The sequence below is a fragment of the Quercus lobata genome, chromosome 6, assembly GCF_001633185.2.
Source record: "Quercus lobata isolate SW786 chromosome 6, ValleyOak3.0 Primary Assembly, whole genome shotgun sequence".
Lineage (NCBI taxonomy): Eukaryota > Viridiplantae > Streptophyta > Magnoliopsida > Fagales > Fagaceae > Quercus > Quercus lobata.
The window spans coordinates 41,755,280-41,776,643 of record NC_044909.1 but is presented as its reverse complement, the minus strand read 5'-3'; the positions used below and the strand labels follow the sequence as shown (position 1 = coordinate 41,776,643).

Below are 21,364 nucleotides of genomic sequence, written 5' to 3'. Positions count from 1 at the left end.
GATGGAAATACCAACACCCATTTGGGCCACAACCAATGTAATGAATAAAATTGAGGAGCAACATGTGCCATTTTCAATTTTGGTAAATATGTTATCAAAATGAGATATGAGATAAGGAAAATGCTAAAACTATGAATTATTTTACAAAATTTGTTACAAACTATTAATGTTAATAATGAACTTAGATAAGAACCAGTAATAATTTGTCACATTAGAGACTTGTATAAATATTGTAAAATAGTTTTTTTTTTTTTTTTTTAGCATTATTTATAAGATAATCACCAATACTAAACATTTCTTAATAAAGATGATTGCATATTGATACCAACTAAGTCTAGAGGTCTAGGCTCTCAAAAAAGAAAAAGAAAAAAGAGTCTAGAGGTCTTCTTTCAAGGTCATCACCACCAAATTAGTCACACAAACACAATGAAAGCATATATAAAATCTTAATTACCATATGTTTTTATTCCCCATATCTTAGGTGTATGATTTAAGGCATTTGGTCATGTTGTGGGGAGTGAAATTATTAAACAATCACAAATTGCCACGTCATCCAACCAAGTTTATGTTGTTCTTTCAAAATGGCTAATTACAAAATACCACATGCTATTTAATGGATTCTGTAGTCATTATTTATGAATTGATAGAAATTTACCAAGTGTCACTGAATAAAAATGATAAAAAATATATTTAAGAGCCAATCACATGTCTATACGTGTTGATAATTTGATTTAAAATGAGGCTCTCATCAGAGATGTCTTTAAATTTTTTCAAGACTGCTATAAATAGAGACCTTCATCAGTTTTGTAGAAGGATATTAAAAAGTCTTGAAGTTACGTTCAAGCTCCAAAACCTCCAAGAACTTCAATTGTTGACCACTGTTAGATTCAAGTTCCAAAACCCCAAAGAATTTCTACATCAAAATCTTCGAATACAAAGAACAATCAAAGAACATTAATCCCTCTTCAAAAAAAGAAAAAAGAAAAATAAAAAGAACACTAATCTCTCCAAGCCTTAAAGTTTATTGGAAGTAAGCTCTAAAGACTCCAAGAATTTTAAGAATTTCGTCCTTTGAAACTCTATTAGATCAAGCTCCAAAGCTTGAAAAACTTTTACATCAAGATCTTTGAATACAAAGTGTAAGGACACGATTCGTGGCGGACCGTAACAGTGTCGGGTTCGTACGTGAAAAGGCCCTAACAATATCATTTGTAGAGCGTGGGTTTGGAAGGCTAGGCCTTGATCGACAGGCGGTGGGTTTTTCGCGGTGTTCGTACAAGGTTAAGTTTTCCTTCACCCCTGGAGTCTTTCTCCTGGAGGTGGGCTGGGAGGCTCTGGTTTTTGGCCATTTTTCCCCAACCTCCCTCTTTAGGTTACTTCTTTTTCCTTTTATATTTGCCTGCGTTCATTGTCCTTCGTCCACGTATAGGGTCAACCTTTCCAAGATTGATACTTGTCCCATCAGCCCATATTCAAAGTCGTTGGGGGTGGTTGTAAAAGCCAAAGAATGCGGCTCTGTCAGGTTCAGAGCATTGAATGGCAGTAAGGGCAGCTTTCCTTGGATTTTTTAGATCTTTCTTCCAAGTTTCAGTCCTATACCGTTTTTACCCCTCTTTCAGGGGGGGACTTTGGGTTTGCCGAGGACTGAGCTGTCCTCGGCGGTATCCATAGGCTATTTTGTCGAGTTTGGGCCATTGCCCTCCTCGGCTTGGGTCTTCGGATTCTCTCCGGGTAGATGGGCCTGGCCCATAAATCATTTGGGCCCCACACAAAGAAAATTCATTCAAGATATCATTCTAAATCTTAGAGTTGTACTGGAATCAAGCTCCAAGGCCTCCAGAAACTCTAGGGACTCTAATCCTTTAAAGTTTTATTGGATTCAAGCTCTAAAGCTTCAAATAACATCCACCCCAAATCTTCAAAGACAAATAATGCTCAAACAAGCATACAACTAGAGATTCATCGTAATTATGTTACAAAGACATTTAAATTCGTTTTTTAATCAAAGTAGATGACATTTTGTGTTTGAATCAAAACTGCACTGGCACTATCCTTGAGTCGAAGACTTTTCCAAAGAGACTAAATCAATGGATTATTTTGTTGGAATAAAATCTAAGTAGAGAGGATTGTACCCACTTATTCATAAATACAAATTTACATTTGTAAAACATTTTCAACTATTTGATTTCTAATCTTGAAATTTTATGTTTACACAAGTCATGTCGATACTCAATATGATAAATCTAGGATAGACTCAATTTCACAACTTATTGAAATTGTCAATTATGAGTAATGGACAACTATAAATTTTTTTGTTCTCCCACAATGAGAATTGAGAGTGTGCTAGGGTAGTCATGGTCCGAAATGGCCGAAGCCTCGCCTCTGAAGGCTCTCCTAAAGCCCAAGCAAGCTGAGGGTTCAAGAAAATGCCCTGGGGAACTCCACCTGCCAAAAACGAGACTTGACATCAAGCACAAAACTCACCTCAGTGACAGGAAAATGGGTCCCCCCCCCCCTGACATGTGATTTGATATGGAGGAACAGTAGCCTAAATCTAGAGGAGCACCAAAACCACGGGAATGGAATGACCCACTGACACACCTAAGATTCCTTCATCATGGCTCCCCCAATAACACGAGCCTATAAAAAGGAGCTTGGGGGGGGGGGGTGGAGGAAAGAGGTTGTAACAAAAACAGGAGAGGGATACACAAGAGAAAAGTGAGAACATAGCCTTATGATAGAGGTTTTGCTCGGACCTTTGAAGGGGAACTCGGCTATAACTAAGCCTTTTTAGCTAGGCTTAATTCAAAGTAGGCTAACAGAAAAATAGAATTAGGGTGTGATCCATCATAGCATGAATCACTTCAAGGATCTCCCATTATGAGCTAAACCCAATCCAGAATACAAATAAATTGGAGGTTTGAGCCCAACCAGCCTCGGGCCGTTAGGAAATAGCCACCACACTCATCATTACAGTAAATAATAAAATTAGGGGTACGTTTGGTATGTTGTAATAGCTCTTGTAATAGAATAGTTATTCATGTGTAATATCAATTCGGTCATTTGGTTACATCTTTATTACATGGATTAGTTATTACATTGGAATAACTATTCTTCAATTTGAAGAATAGTTATTCCTCTTTAAAGTGGATGTAATAGCTATTCCTTAGTGTATATAATAGGTTTTAAAATTAATATATTTCCAAAAATATAAAGTTTCTTTATACATCATCTTTTACAAGCTTTCTATATGTAACAACCAAACTTATGAATAGTAATAGTTATTCTATTACAATGTCTTCAATTCCCTATAATAAAAATTATTATTTCTAATGTAATCTACATTCAGTGTACCAAACGTACCTAGATGTAAAATTAGATGTCTTTAGATTTATTGTCTTCTATAATCCAAAGAATCACGTTAAAAAGGTCACAAATATGGAAAAAAAAAAAAAAAAAATTTATAGGTATAATGCTTATTAGTTATTACTTTGTCATGTCCTCTCCGTCCTGCACTCCCCTGTTGGCAATGGTGGTAAAAGAACTCACAATGGACAGGCAAGTAGGAACAGAGACATACAGTAGGGTTGGTGCGTGTTTCTAAAATGTTTAAAACTTAAGACGTTGATGGTTTGACCATTCAAATATTATCCGATTTAGGGCCAGACCATCTCTGTGGCCAGACCCGGTCCCCAATGCACTGAGATCAGATTTTGATTTTGATTTTGATTTATTTATTTATTTACAAGATGAACAGCCATGGCTTAGCTGTCACATTTATAGTCCCCATTAAACTATCTGAACCCTTCCTCAAGGGTGATTTCTTTTTTCTTTGTCAAAAAAGTGTTTTGACTGAGAGTAAGTAGCTAGGGTTAAGATTTTCATCACAATATTAAGGAAAAAGTTAAAGAAGAGAAAATCTTGGAATCTTGGAAAGTTGGGAAACATAATCAATGAAGGCCCTGCCTCTTTCTGTGCACAAAAACAAATTCTGACTTCTTACACTCCCAATTTCCAAAAGTTAAGATCCAAAAGGTGAGATACATAACATGCACGATTGATTTCTAGTCAAAATAAGATCCTCTTTGCTTAGGAAGAATTACAAATTAACAAGACAGATCACATATCATATCATTGATCAAACCATGACACAGGAATTCAACCGCAAACATTTTGTACAGTAAACATCTAGACACTCTTACTCCTACTTCCTAGAGAGTTCAAAAGAAAAAGTAAAAACAGTCAATCCCAGATCACAAAGAGAGCCCACTAAAGCAGATCAGGACCTCTAAATTTTGCCCTAAAACACCCCTATCTTCCTTCCCAAAACTACAAAAAAATTGCCACATTAGCTTTACGTATCTATCACCTTCAACAATAACACTATAACCCAATCTCCACTTTCCTGTAACTTGACCTCCTTAATTCAACTGCTCCTGAAAAAATAAACAAAAAATGAAGAACCTAATGAGACAAAACTCAAAATAAAGAAAATAGAATAAAAAGTATGTTTGTGTGTGTGTAAGTGTATTTTTTTTTTCTCACCTGTGAAGTGTGGCCAACATTGGCGTCCTCATGAACCAAACTAGACCTTTTATTTTCAACAGATCCTTCACCCTTATCAGCTTTCTTGGAACCAATGTGGGTCGATCTCTTCAGACCCAGAAGCCCTTTCCACCTCGTGGAACCCTTCGGTGGCCTAGACGACACGTCGTCATCATCACCAAGAAGAAGCTCATCCCTCAAAGTTGTAGTTCTCTGCATTTGGTTGTTGTTATTGTCCTTGAAAGGCAAGAACCTGCCTTTGCAGAAAAGCTCGTCAGCGCTCATCATGGAATAGTTTGACACTGAAAATTCGAAGTCTGAGGACACTGGTGCTGAGGCTGAGCCTCTTTCTTGCTTTGTGGTCTGCTGGACATCGACGAAGTCACTGGAGAAGGAGATTCTTGGGCTCATAGGAGCATAGTGGTGACCCTTATTGTGCTCGGAGTTATACATGTCTAAGCATGCCATGGACTTTCAAACTAACATGGAAAAGAAAATAGTGAGTGAAGGAATAGCACAATGAATGAACCCTAATAAATTCTATTCGGACCCTCTTCCATTGTATATAGATGTTTGTATTTATATACAATAAAAAAAAAAGTTATAGAGATTGATGGTTTTTTATTTTTATTTTTTAATTTCTTGCATTATCACATGCCATGATAACAATTTTAAATTTTGTCTTGACATGTTAAATTTCCATTTAAATGACATCCATTCTTTGCGGTACAAAAACGTCACTGTCTTCATTGGATGATAGTGAAGTTGCTAAGAAGCTCTCTCCTTCATTCTATCCCAAGATAATTAATATAAATAAAAATCTTAGAATAGTAAAAAGCTTTCCCTTTTTTACTGGAAACCCCTTATGTTCCACGTTTTAGGTAATGAAATACTGGAGATTTTATGAAGTTTCCAAGAAAAATATGCCTTCTAACTTTAAACTTTACACTTTTTTCACAGGACGTGGTCAAAGATTCTTGATATTTGTCATTATATTAGTACTATAGTACTCTTCGGACGTTGGTGTAAGAGGAGCAATCCAATCTTATCAAGATTCTAAGCGGGTCATTATTGCTTACCATAATACCATGCATATGGAAATCCAACGGCTAGAAATGATGCAGGGTTATATCAACCGAATCATACTTTCACAAGAGTGGTAATATTAACAGTGATGACAAAGCCCGCATGCACTATTTTTTACTAACTTGGTCCGAAAATGTGAAAAATATGAAAAGTAAATTTTTTTAAAAAAAAAAGGGAATCAAAGTGGGACAGGCAGGCAGAGATACGAAAGTCAGTTTAATGCAATGGACAGAGAAGGAAATATGAAATATATGGATGGAGGACGAAAGAGATTTTATTTATTATATATGGGATCGATGTCATGCATGTAGCTAGCCAGGTTTAAGAAGTTGATAACTGTCTTTGTTGCAGGCATGGAAAGCAACAGAACTCACATTCAAAAGGCAAATAATATTGGTGTTGAAAAACTGAGATAAGAATTTTATAGTGAATTTTAATTCTTCATAGCTAAAGTTTTGAGAGAGAGAGAGAGAGAGAGAGAGAGAGAGGGCACAGAGGCAGAGTGCAGAGTCCAGAAGGGGTTGGCATGCATTTGCCTTGTTGACCGAGCTTTGACCATTAGTAAAATTTGGCAGTGAATGAGCTGGCGATACAGACGGCTCAAAGGCTCCACGTGATATCACCCTGTGCCTTCCTTCGATAAAAATAAATAATAATATCATTGGCAAAACAATAAGAAGATTATTTCCTTCCTATCAAAGACAAATAGTTTAAGATAATTTTGCTTTTCTATGTTTAGATTTCTTTTTTTTCCTTTTGGTAAATGTAAAAATTAGTTAGAAGAGTGTGACTTTCTTACTTAAGCGATATTATAGTAATCTTTAACCGCTCTAGAAATCTTCAATTATGGTGAAATATAAGGAACACCGAACACTAATAAGTTGCTAGTGGAGGAAAGGTGACTCAAATCCAAGATGTTTTGCAAAGCGAAATCTTGTTGGCTCAAGGCTCCTTCCACTGTACCACCAAACAAGTTGGTTGTTAAGATTTCTCGTACATTAGGTTCTTACTTGTAACATCCAATCATGATAACTAAAGATTATTTCTAAATTTAATTTTCTCAAACCATTCATAAATGTTCTTATTAGTGATTATATATACTATAAAATCTAACAGGAAGGAAAAAAAAAGAGAGTCAAAAACAGAGGAAAAAATGAAGTAAACTAAGCCACTAGTATTGGCCGAACCAGACGGAGATTTATACTGCTTTGATGACCAAATGTTCGCATTGTAGAACATGTCGGAAGATTAAAGGGAAGTGGGGCTATTAGGATTTTAGAATGACCCCATTATATTAACTTCAACATTAAAGACATGGCTGTCATTCACATGGCTGAAATTCAAGTGGCTCAGCCAAATAGAGGTAGGACATGTGGTAGCTAGATTCTCACGAATCAGTGCCTACAATTGGGAACCAGTCAAAACGCAACGGAATCAGCAAAGTAATTTGACCAGAAAAAATTGAAAAACAAAGAATCAGCATGCTATAGAGCATGCAAGGTTTTGGGATTTTCTTTTTCATCCATTGTTTGGTCTCCCATCTTGTCAGCAAGAACTAGGGTCTTTCGAATGTTATGATTAATGATACTATTAGTACTTGTTTTGTAGGCTTTAATGTATAGTTTATTTTCTTATTAGCTCATTTTCCAATATCAGATCCAAAGGAAAAGAAAATCAATTTTCTAATCTTGGGTGCAAGTTTATGCTTCATGTTATAAGTGGCTTAAGTACGGAGGCGTACCAGCCACAAGTCTGGCAAAGTTACAACGGTAGCATATTCATAAAACTTCACCTTATAAATGTGGTAACTCTCATTGAGATTTAATATATATTCTTTGAAAGAAATAGATTCTATTAAATATTCTCTCCAACACTTCATTATTAACTAATCTCAAATAGTTTCTCAAAAAAAAAAAAAAAAAAAAAACTCAAATTAATCAATAGCTTAAACTTTTTTTTTTTTTTTGAGATGTAGCCCCTAGAATGTGGGGGTATTGTTCATTAATCAAACATAAATCATAGTTGCAAACATAAAAAATATCAGGAAGAAGAAGTTCTATCCAGACAAGAAAAGGACTACAAATAGCCCTTCTACCTAACCTATGATTACACAATTTCTTTGTCTTCTAATATGGTAAAAAGAAATATCTCTAAGAGAAGAGCTAAGAAACTTAGGATATGTTTGGTAATGGTTTTTGTTTTCCATTTTCAAAAACTTGTTTTTGGAAATATAAAGAAAAAACAATTTTCTTATAATTTTGAAATAAAAAACATGTTTGGTTAGTTGAAATTAAAAAAAAAAAATAGTTTTTTGAGGAAAAAATAGAAAATACTAAAATATGTTATTACTAGGATTTGAATTCTAATGCTAACTCATTAAATGAGACAGATTCATTTAATCAAATGTATGTTTTCATTGATTTTTGAAAACTAGAAACTAAAAACAGTCTTTTGCATGTTTTTAGTTTCCTTCACAAATTGAGTTTTGAGAACAATTTTTGTTTTCTGACTATTTTGGATTGCCAAACAAGTTTTTTAGTTTCAAAAACAGAAAATTGTTTTTTAAAACAGAAAATAAAGGGAAAAAACAGTTACCAAACATACCCTTAATGTTCTATAATAGATGACCATGGTCAGACAAGTTTATATTGTCACCCTTAATAGCATTAATAATGATTTTAGAATCACCTTCCATCACCAAACTCTCAAAACCTAACTCTTGAGCAAAAAGGAGTGCTCGAAGTGCCGCTAACACTTCCACTATCTCTACTGAAGTAGGTAATAGAATTTTTTGTGATAAAGTAGCCGTAACTAATCCTTAATCATTCCGGATTATTATATCGAGACCATCAATTTTATCTCAAGAGAAAAAAGCACCATCAAAATTTACCTTGACTAACCCAGGTGGAGGAGGGCGCCAACGTACTGATCAAGCTGTTCGAGGAATCCTACTGTGAGTGGAGCGGAGTTGCTGAAATTCCTGAAATGAATCATAGGCCATGGAGCTAACTCGAGTTAGCTGGTAGGAATCTTCACCAACTCTCATTTTATGCCTTCGCAACCATATCATAGAAATTGTAATAGCTAATAAATCAAATCATGATAGATTATGTTGGGCACGTTGGATAACATCCAGGAAGGCAATGCAACCTGAAGTAGCAGCTCATAAGTTTGCAAAATGAGCTTGCCACACAGCTGATAACTCAGGGCGGGACCATACAGCATGAAGGCTATCCTCGGAGCTAAGTTTGCAGTGGGGATAGAGAGCATCATCCAGGAGTTTTATCTTCATCAGATTTACTTTAGTTGGTAGAGAATCATTCCCTGCACGCTATAGAAGATTTCTAACACGATTAGGCACCTTGAGCTTCCAAATTCTGCTCCAAACACCCTTCATCACATTTGCAGTAGCCACACCAGCTACGTCTTTGCCATCCTCCTTCAAAATAAGTTTGTATCTAGATTTAATTGAATAAATTCCATCAGGTGTCTTCGGCCAATAAATAGAATCTGCACTCATAGAAAAACTCAGTGGTATAGCTTTGATGATGGCCACTTTAGATGGTAGAAAATTTCTATCAATTTCACTGTCTCTCCAACCACGTCGGTCATGGTCAATGAGGGTAGAAACTGTAGCAGAAGGAGGAATATTCCTAACAGGGGAGAGTACTCTTCCCGATTAAGATTCCTACAGCCAGTTGTCTTGAAAAATCCAAACACATGATCCATCCCTAATCCTCCATCTTAAACCTTTCCTGATGATGTCTCTTTCTTTAAGTATACTATTCCACGCAAAGGACCATCTATTCTCTTTAGCATCAAAAATCGTCCCATGAGGGAACAATTTTGCTTTGAAGAATCTATAAAAAAGAGTCTTGATTACTCAATAGTTGCCAAACTTGTTTCGTCAACATTGCATCATTAAATTTCTGCAACTCCCTAAAACCCATCCCCCCTTCATTCTTAGGCCAACACAATTTACTCCATTTAATTCAGTGAATTTTCCTCCTTTCATCTCTTTGGCCCCACCAAAATTTACGTATCAGTTTCTAGTTCATGGCAAAGTGTTTGGGGTAACTTGAAACAATTCATCGAATAAGTCGGAATAGCTTGCACTATCGCTTTCAAAAGCACCTCCCTACTCGCTTGAGAAAGAAGCTTCTCTTTCCATCCCCGAGTTTTGACCAAAATCTTCCCTTTATGTACATAAAGCTGGCTTTTTTCCTACAACCTACAAAAAAAGGAAGGCCCAAATATTTTTCATATTGTTTGATCTCTAGTACTCCCAATATTTGAATAATATCCTCTTGAACCTCCGCATGAGTAGCTTTGCTGAACAAAATTGTTGTTTTGTCTCTGTTTAGTTGCTACCCCAAAGCTTCCTCATAGGTTTTAAGTAAACCTTAAATGTAATGACACTCTTAGACAGAAGCTCTGCAAAACAATAGGCTATTATCTACAAAAAATAAATAAATTGGTCTAGAACCACTTTTGCAAATGGAGATGCCTCTAAAATGGCCCAAAGTAGAAGCTTGGTTGATCAAACCATGAAGTCCCTCAGTACAAAGGAGGAAAAGATAGGGAGAAAGAGGGCCACCCTATCTAATATCTCGGCTGGGATGAATAATATCAGAAGGTTCACCACTTATAAGCATAGAGTAAGAGACAGTAGTCATACAATCCATCATCAATGCTACCCTTTGTCATGAAACCCCATTTTTTTCAACAAAATCTCCATAAAAGACAAATCCACTCTATCATACGCCTTACTAATCATATCAAGTTTAAGGACCATAAAACTTGATTTCCTAGACTATTGGTGCTTCATATGATGTAAAATTTCAAAGGCCATCAAAATATTATTTGTAATAACCCTCCTTGCTTGGAAAGCACTTTAATTTTTAGAAACAACAAAAGGCAGCAACTTTTTTAGCCTATTAGCTAGCATTTTAGAGATCAATTTATACACCACATTGCAGAGACTAATAGGTTTGAATTCAGAAATTTATTCTGATCTCTTAATTTTAGGAATAAGAGTCACGTAAGTATGATTAAGCTCAATAGGAATATGACAATTATTTAGGCAATCTAAGACAGCAATAGAAACATCATCACCCACCAAATACCAAAAAGATTGAAAAAAGATAGGAGGCATACCATCCGGTCCAGGAGCTTTAAGTGGCTCCATATGTTTTAGTGCAAATTCCACCTCGGTTCTAGTAAAAACTTTGATTAAATCGGCATTCATCTCATCCGTGCTTGAGGGGCTGATGGCATCTAGAACAATCCGTGAAGCTGGAAGATGTGCAGAAGTAAACAAGTTTTTATAAAAGCTGACCATAATTTCATAAATCTGCTCATCAAAAGTACACCAAACGTCATTATTGTTCTTCAAACCAACAATACGATTTCTCCTGTGCAATTAATAGAAAAGTTGACAAAAAACATCTATTACGGACTATAATGAAAATGTAAGCAAACATGAGAAAATCGCTTGAACTACTGATCATATTGGCAAATAATTTTGAAAGGATTAATAGTTTTTGGTAGTATTAGTTATTATCTCTCTCAATGTATTACTACCATTTTCAAAATATATTTATTTCACATTCAAATGCAAGAGCACAATTTATAAATTTAATTTGAAAGTGGTCTCTTTTTTATATTATATCTTTTTCTACTTTAATAATTAAAAAACACAATATTTATTTATTCTTGAAAATGATGAATATTCATTTGGAAAATGCTTGAATTTCTTTAGATATTTTTTAATCAATTTTGATAATTTTAAAAAAAAAATTACCTTTATTTGAATTTTATTAAATATTAAGTTAATTATGAAATCATCATCCAATTTAACTTCATAAACTTCACATTTTTAATTCTTTAAATGGTTCAATTTTTAAACATATATTGGTGAGAACAATAATGCACATATATGTGAGCGTTTGGATTGAAATGAATCCGGCGTCTGCGTTTTCAAAGTTCTACGATTTCCTTTTTTTTTTTTTTTTTGGCCCGCATTTGTTGACTTTGGGAGACAAATTTTGCTTTTATGAATAGTGTATACACTGTTCATGTACTGTGCATACACTGTTCACGTATTAAAAAATATTAAAAATGGGTCCCACAATACCATTTACACATTTAAAAATTATTTTGTTACAGTGTTTTCAGTTTCAGCAACAGTAAATTTAATCCAAACGGACCCTATATATTGGTTACATAAAATGATTTTTATGGTCAGAGATATCAAGCCCAATTGTCAAGGTGCAAGCACCCGGTCCTTGGTGTGCAAGCAAAGAATCCTCATTTAACTATACAATAAACCATGGTTATTGAGAATTCTTCGCTTGCACACAAAAGATTGGGCTTGGACCTTAAATATTGGACTGGATATCTCTAACATTCATATAATGTGTAAGAGTCATAGATTGTGATTGAAAGGTAACATGGATCTAAAACATGGTATTCTTTTTTCTTGTGTTGAGTTTTGGATGGCTAGATGTGTGAAAACAATACACTGTCGGTAGAGATTATATGCATAAGATACACCAAATACCATCTCCAACCCAAGACCAGAAGTTTAGTCTAACCGAAACATGTTTATAATGGACACCTAAAATAACATTCACTGGTATATATGCAACCCAATTTTTAAATAAGGTGTGGTTGGGACAATGCAGTGACGACATGCAACTGCTACGCCTATCAACAGCAATAAACAAGGAGAAGAAAATTAGTCATCCAAAAAGAATATAATAAGTAATCAAAGAATTCAGCTGCACAATCAAGTTGGCCCTCTCCTTTGGGCTTTAGGAAGGGCGGGTTGGTGGATAAATTTTATTATACCAAAAAAAAAAAAAAATTAATAATAATAAAACATAGAAGTGTTCAAGATTTACTTAAATGATATATCAGGGTTATTTTTTTTCATAGTCTTTTCTTAAGATGATTTAATAATATATAATATTGTTGCTATTAGAATCGGATTTAATTTGCTTTCAAATCAAAAATCAACAGGTTGTCTTTATTGCATAGGTCTCATAATAATTGCATTATGACAATTATATACATGCACGATGGAGCATTTGGGTAGCAAATGATAGTAGATAAATAGCAGGAAAAATAGAATTTTCAATCGGTATTTTATTGTTAAGTGACGTATTTGCTTAGGAAGTAAATTAGACATTTTTTTCGAAATTTTGGTAGTATGATCTGCGCAAAACTGGAATATTTGTCCTACGAATTATGAACTTCTCTCCCATGCAGGAAACCTTAACAGGCATCTTCAATATGTCATCTACTGTAATACTGTTAATGGCATACCTGGTCATCAACTCTGAAAATTAATCAATTTAGTCTTCCAACAAATAAGAATTACAACTAGTTCTGCGCTCTTCACATCCAATTATTATTATTATTTTTGATGAATTAAAGTTCTTTATTTTGTCATTTGCATTTGACTATTACAATGAAACTCGAAATCTCACCATCTTCAATGTGTATGATTTGGATTCACGTGGACACCATAAGATGTCGGGTGTTTAGTAAGCTCTAAGTCTTTTTATATGTTACATATTCTCTACTCTATATATTTCGTACATTGGGATATGATCCTTTCACATTGATAGAATACATTGCCATTTTCAACTTTCAAATTTTGGGGCCCGAACGTAGCTGCCAAGAATAAGATATACAGTATATCTTATGATCTTAAAAAATGTGTTTTAAAGACAAGTGAGTTTGACCCTTTGCAACGAAGAAATGACTTTTACTTAATGAGTCTTATTCTAGCTCAATCCTTTGCAAGTAGATTAAAAAACAAATACTAAATTTTAGATTTTAAATGGCAAACTTCTTCTGATAGGAGCAAACTTTTATTACAGTATTGTTTTCAACCTTTGGAGCGAGCAATTTCTTGGAAATGAGACTCAACACTTTTTCTTCTTTTTAAGGATGTTTAATATAGGTATATATGACTGTATGAGTACGAAATTTCCAGGCTTAAAACTTTTACATTAAGATAATGTTCCTACATGTTATATCTAGTCTCACTTAGAAACTTCCCCAGGCATTATCTTCCTAACAAAAAAATCCCTCTTTTTCTTCACTCCAAAGTTTTCTTTTTGGTTCTTACCTTTTTTCTCTCACATACTTCAACTGAACCAATAAGAGGAAATGTATTCTTCATCAGATGGGGATGGAAAATATGGTCCACAGGGATATCCACGTCCATTGAACATGGCCCCTAGACAATCTTACCCTACTTCATATATCCCCTCCGCAACACCTTGGTCTACAGGCCTTTGCCATTGTTTTGATGACCCAGCAAACTGTTTGATTACTTGTATATGCCCATGCATCACCTTTGGACAGATTGCAGAGATAGTGAATAAGGGATCTGTTTGTAAGTTTTCGAAGCACAATCTATTGGTGCATTTTATTTTTTCTTTTTTAATGGAACTCAAAACTAGTCTTATTTGATGTTTAAAGTATATGATTGATGTTTGAATATTTGGTGCAGCATGTGCGGCAAGTGGTTCACTTTATGGGCTACTACTGGGTCTCACTGCCTTACCATGCTTGTACTCGTGTTTTTACCGATCGAGGTTGAGAGGGCAATATGACTTGGCGGAGGACCCCTGCGTGGATTGCTTGGTTCACTTCTGCTGTGAAACTTGTGCACTTTGTCAGGAATATAGAGAGCTTAGGAGCCGTGGTTTTGATATGGGAATAGGTTAGTGAACTTGCTCTTTTATTTCTCTTTTATTCAATGAAGCGAGATAAAACAAAGTTTACGGAAATTGTTGTTTTATTTACTTTCCTTGATGTACACTAGTTTACACAATGTCCACATTTTACACAGCCGGATATCATAATTTTTATTAGTGTGCATACTTAAGGTGTGTATTATCAGTGTGTATTAGATAGTGTACAATATGATCAGTGCTCCAAAGTTTACTTGCTTTTGAGCCAAGTGGCACACATCTGGGTATAAGTTGGATATTCTTAAAACCACTTTAATACTTTTGTTTGCATGTGTCCATAACTCTTTGAAAGTCTAGTTACTCTCTTGAGTGTGTATAATTTTCCTATCCCACAAATATGAGAAAATTACTGCCAGAAATCTCTTGGGTATGGTTCCAAGGAGTAATTATTAGATACTCCTATAATATGGTGATATAATGCTTTCTCTTCTCTCACATTCATGATTGATCTCACTAATTAAATTGAAAATGGAGTTTATCATAAATGTGAGAACAAGAAACACCAAATTATCATACTTTGGGGCATACCTAATAATTTTTTGTATTGAAGATGCTTACCATAAGTTTTGAATTAAAAAATTTATGGATTTCATGAGACCTTAAAAAATAAAAACTACCGGACTAACCTTTAGGGTTAGACTTCTTCACCACTTGCATTAAACATTTTTTTTTAAACATTTTTTTAGATAATTTCAACCTACGGCGTCTACTCCTGATGATAGCTCTTTATCATTAAACCAAAGTATCAATCAGTTTTTTATTTAAGTGAGGATTGAACTTCAGATCTCTTATTCAACCATCAAAGATTTTACTAGTTAAGCTAACTGAAACCTACAAAAAAAAAAAAAGCAATTGTGTTGTGATAACTTATTGAGGACAAATATTTAGCGATCAGCTAGCTAGTTTTATTTTTGCTTAAAACTATTTGAGCTTGGAAAAATTAACAAAATAAATCAATAATGAACCAAGGAAAAAGTTTAGCTCTAAACTCGTTTGTGGCTATATCTTCCTCCAACCCACTATGTGGAGATTAAAAAGACTATCCATATATATGTAGTTTTAGTTACATGACTTTTTAAATGAGTCATATGATTTTTTTAAGTAATATGCATGGATAGTCTTATAAATCACCATGTAATAGATTGAAGAAAATAACCTCAATTTGGTGTAGAACTAAACTTTGTTTATAAACTAACTTAGGCAAAAAGGGGAGGGGGGTGATTGACTCACCAAATCAAGGTGAAAGACGTATGCGAGGTGGGGTGGGGAGTGGGGACTGGATTCTCACCCTTTGAACCTCTCCTCCATGCCATCTCGTGTACTTTTTGCCATTTTAATTAAGGAAAAAACTTGATATATTATATTACGTTCTTTAATTAAATTCAAATACATGGTTGTATTAACCAATGAAATATAAATAGTGTTTACTTTTATTAAGACAATTAAAATCAATACAACCAAGTTTCTCAAAAAAAAAAAAAAATCAATACAACCATGTGATTGGATTCAATTGGAGAACATAATATATTGCACCTAAGTTTTACCTTTTAATTAATTTCTTTAATTTGTTTTCCTTATTTGGATTGCTTATTTTCTTTTTGATTTATTCTTTTGTTGATTACTCAAATTGTGATATAGGTTGGCAAGCAAACATGGAAAGACAGAGCCGCGGCGTCACGTTACCTCCAGTTGTTGGTGGCATGACCAGATGAAGTTTCAAATGCTCTAGTCATTCTTAATCCACACTATCATTCCTTGTATTGCTGTGTTTTGCATAGTCTTGTGTGTCTGCATTCTGCATTATGCTTGCTTTGTTGTTGACTACTTGTTAAGTTGTAATTGTTACAATGAAGGCACAACTTTTATTTTATCTTGCACAGTGTGATTGAAAAAAGGTTGATTTGGCACTAGGTTAAAACAAGAGATCATTATTGTGGTTGTTAAATTGTTATGTCACGCGATCACATGCCCTCACCTTTAATCAATTTTGTATGTGAGATGTACAACTAGTTGATAGTTGATACCACATATTGTTTAAACTTACGTTATCTAATGTAGCCACTCCAATTGCAAGACTTTTTCCCATTTCCGCCAAATCAAATCTTGTTCATCTTCTTAGTCAGGAAATTGAGCCTCAGAATTTGCTAAAAAAAATTTTAGCTCATGATTTAGTCCAAACCTACTGAGTGATTCAAGAGAGAAGAAATAACATCAAAGTATTTCTGTCATGTTCTAGAAATTAGAATGCTAGAATTTTATTATGAACAGGAAGGTAGAACTAAAGTGCATAGATCATATATAATTTTTGCATTTCCTACTTAATCACGTGTTTGTTTAGATACCCTGTAGTTTCTAGTAGCTTTTAGGGGTTGTTTGAATTTCGGTGTTTCTATTATCCATTACTCTGTTTTCATTACTCATCACTCAAAAATGATAGGTCTCACGGAGCAATAGCTTGTTCTAGTGTGTTTTCAGATTTTGTTTTCATCACTCAATTCTCACCAAAGTGAGTAATAAATTAGGAAAACAGGAAAACAAGTTTGAAGTGTTTTCAGATATTTGAGTTATGAGTTACATGACAATTTGGTAATTAAATGAAATATGTAGGACCAATGCTTTGTGTTGTCACATCAAACACCAAAAGCTTTGTTATTTTTTTTTTATTATTTTTTTTTTTTATTTTTTTATTTTTTTTTCACATTTGCTCCTCCTCCATTCTTTCCATCCGTTGCAGCTGGATTCTTCTTCTTTTTTTTTTCTTCCTTTCTTCACATCTATTGCTTCTTTAGCTGAAACACCATCTTCCATTAAATTCACCAATTCTTTTTTCTTCCTGACAAGACTTCATGACAGCCGTTGAATTCTCTGCAGAAAATCCTTATGGAAAAGCCGTGGCTTTGCTCAACCTTAAATCTGGCTTCCTAAAGGTTTTTTTTTTTGCTTTCTTATCTGTTTTTTTGGAAGGCTTAGAATAATAATGATGATGACGATGCTTGTAGTTTATTATTTGATGAAACAGATCAACGAAGTAGAAATATTTGATCAAGTGCTCAGGTATGGGTTCTACAAAAAGTAGAAATATTTGAGTGATGAGAAGCTGAAAACAGTGTGTCAAATGTGTAGGGTTTAGAAAATTTGGATATTTTAAGTGATGAGTGATGAGTGACGAAAATTGAATGAGGAGTAATGAGTAATGATTTTTTTAAAACCAAACAGCCCCTTATTGTTGTATGGTTTTATATATATATATCAAAATAAATAGTTTTTTTGTAACTTTTATATTAAATGTGTGACAAAACTAACCGATTTTCAAAAAGAGATTAAAAGTTAAATTATTTATTAAAAAAAAACATAAAACAAAAGGCAAAAAAAAAAAAAAAATCAAACATTTGTTCCAAACTTCCAGTACATATTATTAAGAACCAACACAACCACACAAGCACAAGAACAAGAGGTCCATAAAAAAGAGCTAGAACATATATAATATCACTCATGCCAGTTTCTTGGAGCTTGCCATCATGGCCATGAATTCATTTATATCAATGAAACCATCCCCATTGGTGTCCACTCCTTTCATCATTTTCCGGCAAGCCTTCAGACTATAACCCTCTCCTAGCTTCTTCAGAACCTGAGACGGTTCCTCCGCGCTTATTTTACCATTGCCATCCAAATCAAACACTTGAAAAGCACTTTGAATGTCACTTGCTTTAACCCCACCACCCGCGTTGTACATTTCCATGAACTCTTTGAAATCAACGAAGCCATCTCCGTCAGAATCAATGCTCTGAAATGCCTTGGCCATCTCAATTTCAGAAATTCCTGAATCCAAAGCCTTCAGGGCTAACTTGTACTCCTCCTGGGAGATTTTCCCATCTTTGTTGCTATCATATTTATTGAAAACCCATCTCAACTCCTCCACGTTTGCCTGGAAATTACCACTTGATGACATGCTCTTGCTAGAGCGTTGTCTTTCCTTGGAGATGCTTGGCCTCTGGGCTGGTTTTAGTGAAGGTTTTCTTGAAACTCCATATTGGAAATTCAGAAAACTCAAGTTCGACATTATTAATATGATTAATGGAGCTGTGTTGCAAGAAAAAGTCACACAGAGAAAAGATAGTTTACTTTTACACTATCAAAGACCATGCATTCTTCATATATATATATATATATATACAAGCTTTGAATTCGTCCCTTTCATCTTATAAGAAAGAAGATTGTGCTCGAGTTTATTCTCATTCTCATTCTAATTAATTTGTAAGAACGCGTACAAACAATCACTTTCATTTTTTTTCTTTTTCTTTTTGGTTAACCACTTTCATTTTGCCACTTGCCTAAAAATTCTATTCTAAGTTCGTGGACATTATCACCGGAGAGATAAAGAAGAAGTAGGGTAAATTAGTGCGAGGTTGACGCAGATAAAAAGATATTCTCCCTAACAAGTTGAAACACGTCTTGTTGATTCTTCCCTCTTGCCATACGGCGAATAAAGCAAAAGGAGAGTCTATTACGTATATATATAGGAGGATCTTCAACCATTCACCGCCTACAATCTAATATTATATATGTGATTTTAAAATTTCAATCATTATCCCAAAAAAGTATTATAACCAAAATTATCAAGTTAATAAAATTGACAAAATTTTGCTACAAACTTGATTGTAGCCTAACTACAACTTTTATTAAAAAATTAATATGGTTATATATTTTGAAAATTTAACTGTTTAAATTGCATGGTTTTAATGGTTTTAATACACATGTTACCACCGCGCACCCTTGATATAATGGTCACTCTGCAAGTATAAGTGCTTGTGGAGTGTAAGGTGTGGGAGGTAAGGGCTGAAGTTCAAGTCTCCAAAATGGAGTTTTATACACATATAACTTAGATTAGGTAATTCTAAACTACAAAAAATTGAAATTTAAACATTTGATTGATGAATTAACTATTGATCTATGGAAGATATAAGAAGAAAATGTAATTAAATTAATGGTGAATTTGTCAAAATTTACATTCAATTAAAAAATATTAAGTGGAGTTGTAAGCGTACGCTACAACAAAGTTTGTTAAAAAAATATCAATCACATCCAAGAATAAACAAATTTACGTGAAAACTATTTTCTTCTTAAAAAGAAAAATAAAATGTGATAACCCAAAATAAATTCACAACAATAAAATCAATCATGATATCTTTTCAACTTTATGCCCAAAACTTGAGTCATTAACAAATACAAAATAACAATCCTCTAAGAATTAATATAAACTCCTCTATCTGTAATTGCACACACCAAAAAATTCTTTCTAGCGGAAGTGGAAACCCCCAATCTCCTTGCATGTCTTCCGGCTAAAGAAAGAATACTTGTTTTTCTTTGTTCCCATATAAATGCACTAAGGATTTGGATCCTCTCCATTTCTAATAGAAATGGAGAGTGTCCAGTTAAGGGACCAGATTCACTTAAAATAAATCAAAGGCTTAAACTATGCCACGTCAATTAAAATTAAAATCATTTAACTCTTCAAGTTTAACCGGAGTTAACAAACTAAACTCTTCAAGTTCAACAGGGTTAACAGATTTTAACTCTTCAAGTTCAACCGGAGTTAAACCCTTCGCTTAAACTCTTCAAGTTCACTGAATAGAAAAGCTTATGTTTTACTTTGTGTTAACTCTATTGAAAAAGAAGAATGCAGAGATGGACACTAAGAACACAAACCAGATTTGATGGGGTTGCAAGGTAGACATGGGCGAACGGTGGCTCACTCCAAGTCGATGAGGTCGGGTCTGGTAGTGCTGTGCTCGCTGGGGCTGGTGGCGGTGGCAATGGTCATTGGCGGTGACTTGATGGGATCTGGTTTGGAAGATGAACTTGTGGATCTTTCTTCCAAATATTTATGATCCATTAAAATCATTAGGAAGAAATTTATAAGTTTCCTTAATGGTTGTCATGTCTAAAAGTAATGCCTCTTTTGACAAAAACATTTGGCTTAAAGTTACTTAGTCCTGTGACGGCAACTTGGTACAGATATTGGAGAGAAAGATGACTGGGAAGGCTGGGACATGTGTCTTACCTTGTACTCTGAGAGAAATCTGGTTGCGAGAGTATACAAGTTCTTCCTTAGATGAGCAAGTAATTTATTATTTTTATGAAAATGATGTCAGTTCTTGTTAAGGCTTTGGTGGTAGCAATTATTCACCGAATATATCACAAAGCTCCAAAAATCCCCCGTCCATGGTCTGTTTTGATACTAGAGAAGGAGATAAACCTGGAGAAGATATTGGTAACCCCGGTTGAACTTGAAGAGTTAAGCTTGTTAACCCCGGTTGAACTTGAAAAGTTAAGTGATTTGAATTTTAATTGACGTGGCACAGTTTAAGCCTTTGATTCATTTTAAGCAAATCTGGTCCCTTAACTGGACCCTCTCCATTTCAAATAGAAATGGAGAGGGTCCGGATCCTTTATTTTTTAGACTTATGGCTCTCACCCTCTGTCGATGGTAGGAGTGGAAATTTTTTTATCTATATCCATATCCATTAAGCCATCTATTATCCACCTAATTTGGGTAAGCTTTTGACCCAACCCAATTAAACATTTGGGTTAAATGGGTAAAGACCCATTAGGTAAAATAATTAAATGAGTTTTAATGGGTAAACCTATTGGGTACTGTTGGTAACCCATCTTTATTTATTTATTTATTTTTCATTTTTTCCAAAAAATCTAAAAACTAATGTGGCATTTGGTACGGGAGAATCCACATTACTCCTGACATCCAGATTCCTAGAAATGTGATTCCTTACAATCTGGATGCCTAGGAATGTAGTTATTCCTATGTTTGGTTTCATTGGGAATCTCTTAAGATTCTTAGGAATGTGAAATGATAATGTTTGATTTATTCCTAGAAATCTTAAATAAATTATTTATTTTTCTCATTCTATTCTTAAGTTTGAATGTGAACTACCAAGTCCTTTAAA

General features: G+C 34.3%; 3 protein-coding genes across 3 annotated transcripts; 1 reads left to right on the top strand and 2 right to left on the bottom strand.

Moving 5' to 3' along the window:
* Positions 1–4,036: 4,036 nt before the first annotated feature.
* On the bottom strand, positions 4,037–5,111 carry LOC115949647. The gene is made up of 2 exons (XM_031066935.1): positions 4,546–5,111; positions 4,037–4,436 (listed from the first exon to the last, which is right to left on the bottom strand). Exons 1-2 carry the CDS (start codon positions 5,011–5,013, stop codon positions 4,422–4,424), a joined length of 483 nt encoding a protein of 160 aa, XP_030922795.1. The 5' UTR covers positions 5,014–5,111; the 3' UTR covers positions 4,037–4,421.
* Positions 5,112–13,812: 8,701 nt separating this feature from the next.
* Positions 13,813–16,114, top strand: LOC115950307 (cell number regulator 2-like). Its single transcript, XM_031067528.1, has 3 exons — positions 13,813–14,041; positions 14,159–14,371; positions 16,041–16,114. The coding sequence occupies exons 1-3, from the start codon at positions 13,813–13,815 to the stop codon at positions 16,112–16,114; spliced, it is 516 nt and encodes a 171-aa protein (XP_030923388.1).
* A 1,676-nt stretch (positions 16,115–17,790) lies between these two features.
* On the bottom strand, positions 17,791–18,540 carry LOC115950648 (calmodulin-like protein 1). The gene has a single exon (XM_031067869.1). The coding sequence runs from the start codon at positions 18,460–18,462 to the stop codon at positions 17,893–17,895; it is 570 nt and encodes a 189-aa protein (XP_030923729.1). The 5' UTR covers positions 18,463–18,540; the 3' UTR covers positions 17,791–17,892.
* Positions 18,541–21,364: the final 2,824 nt, after the last annotated feature.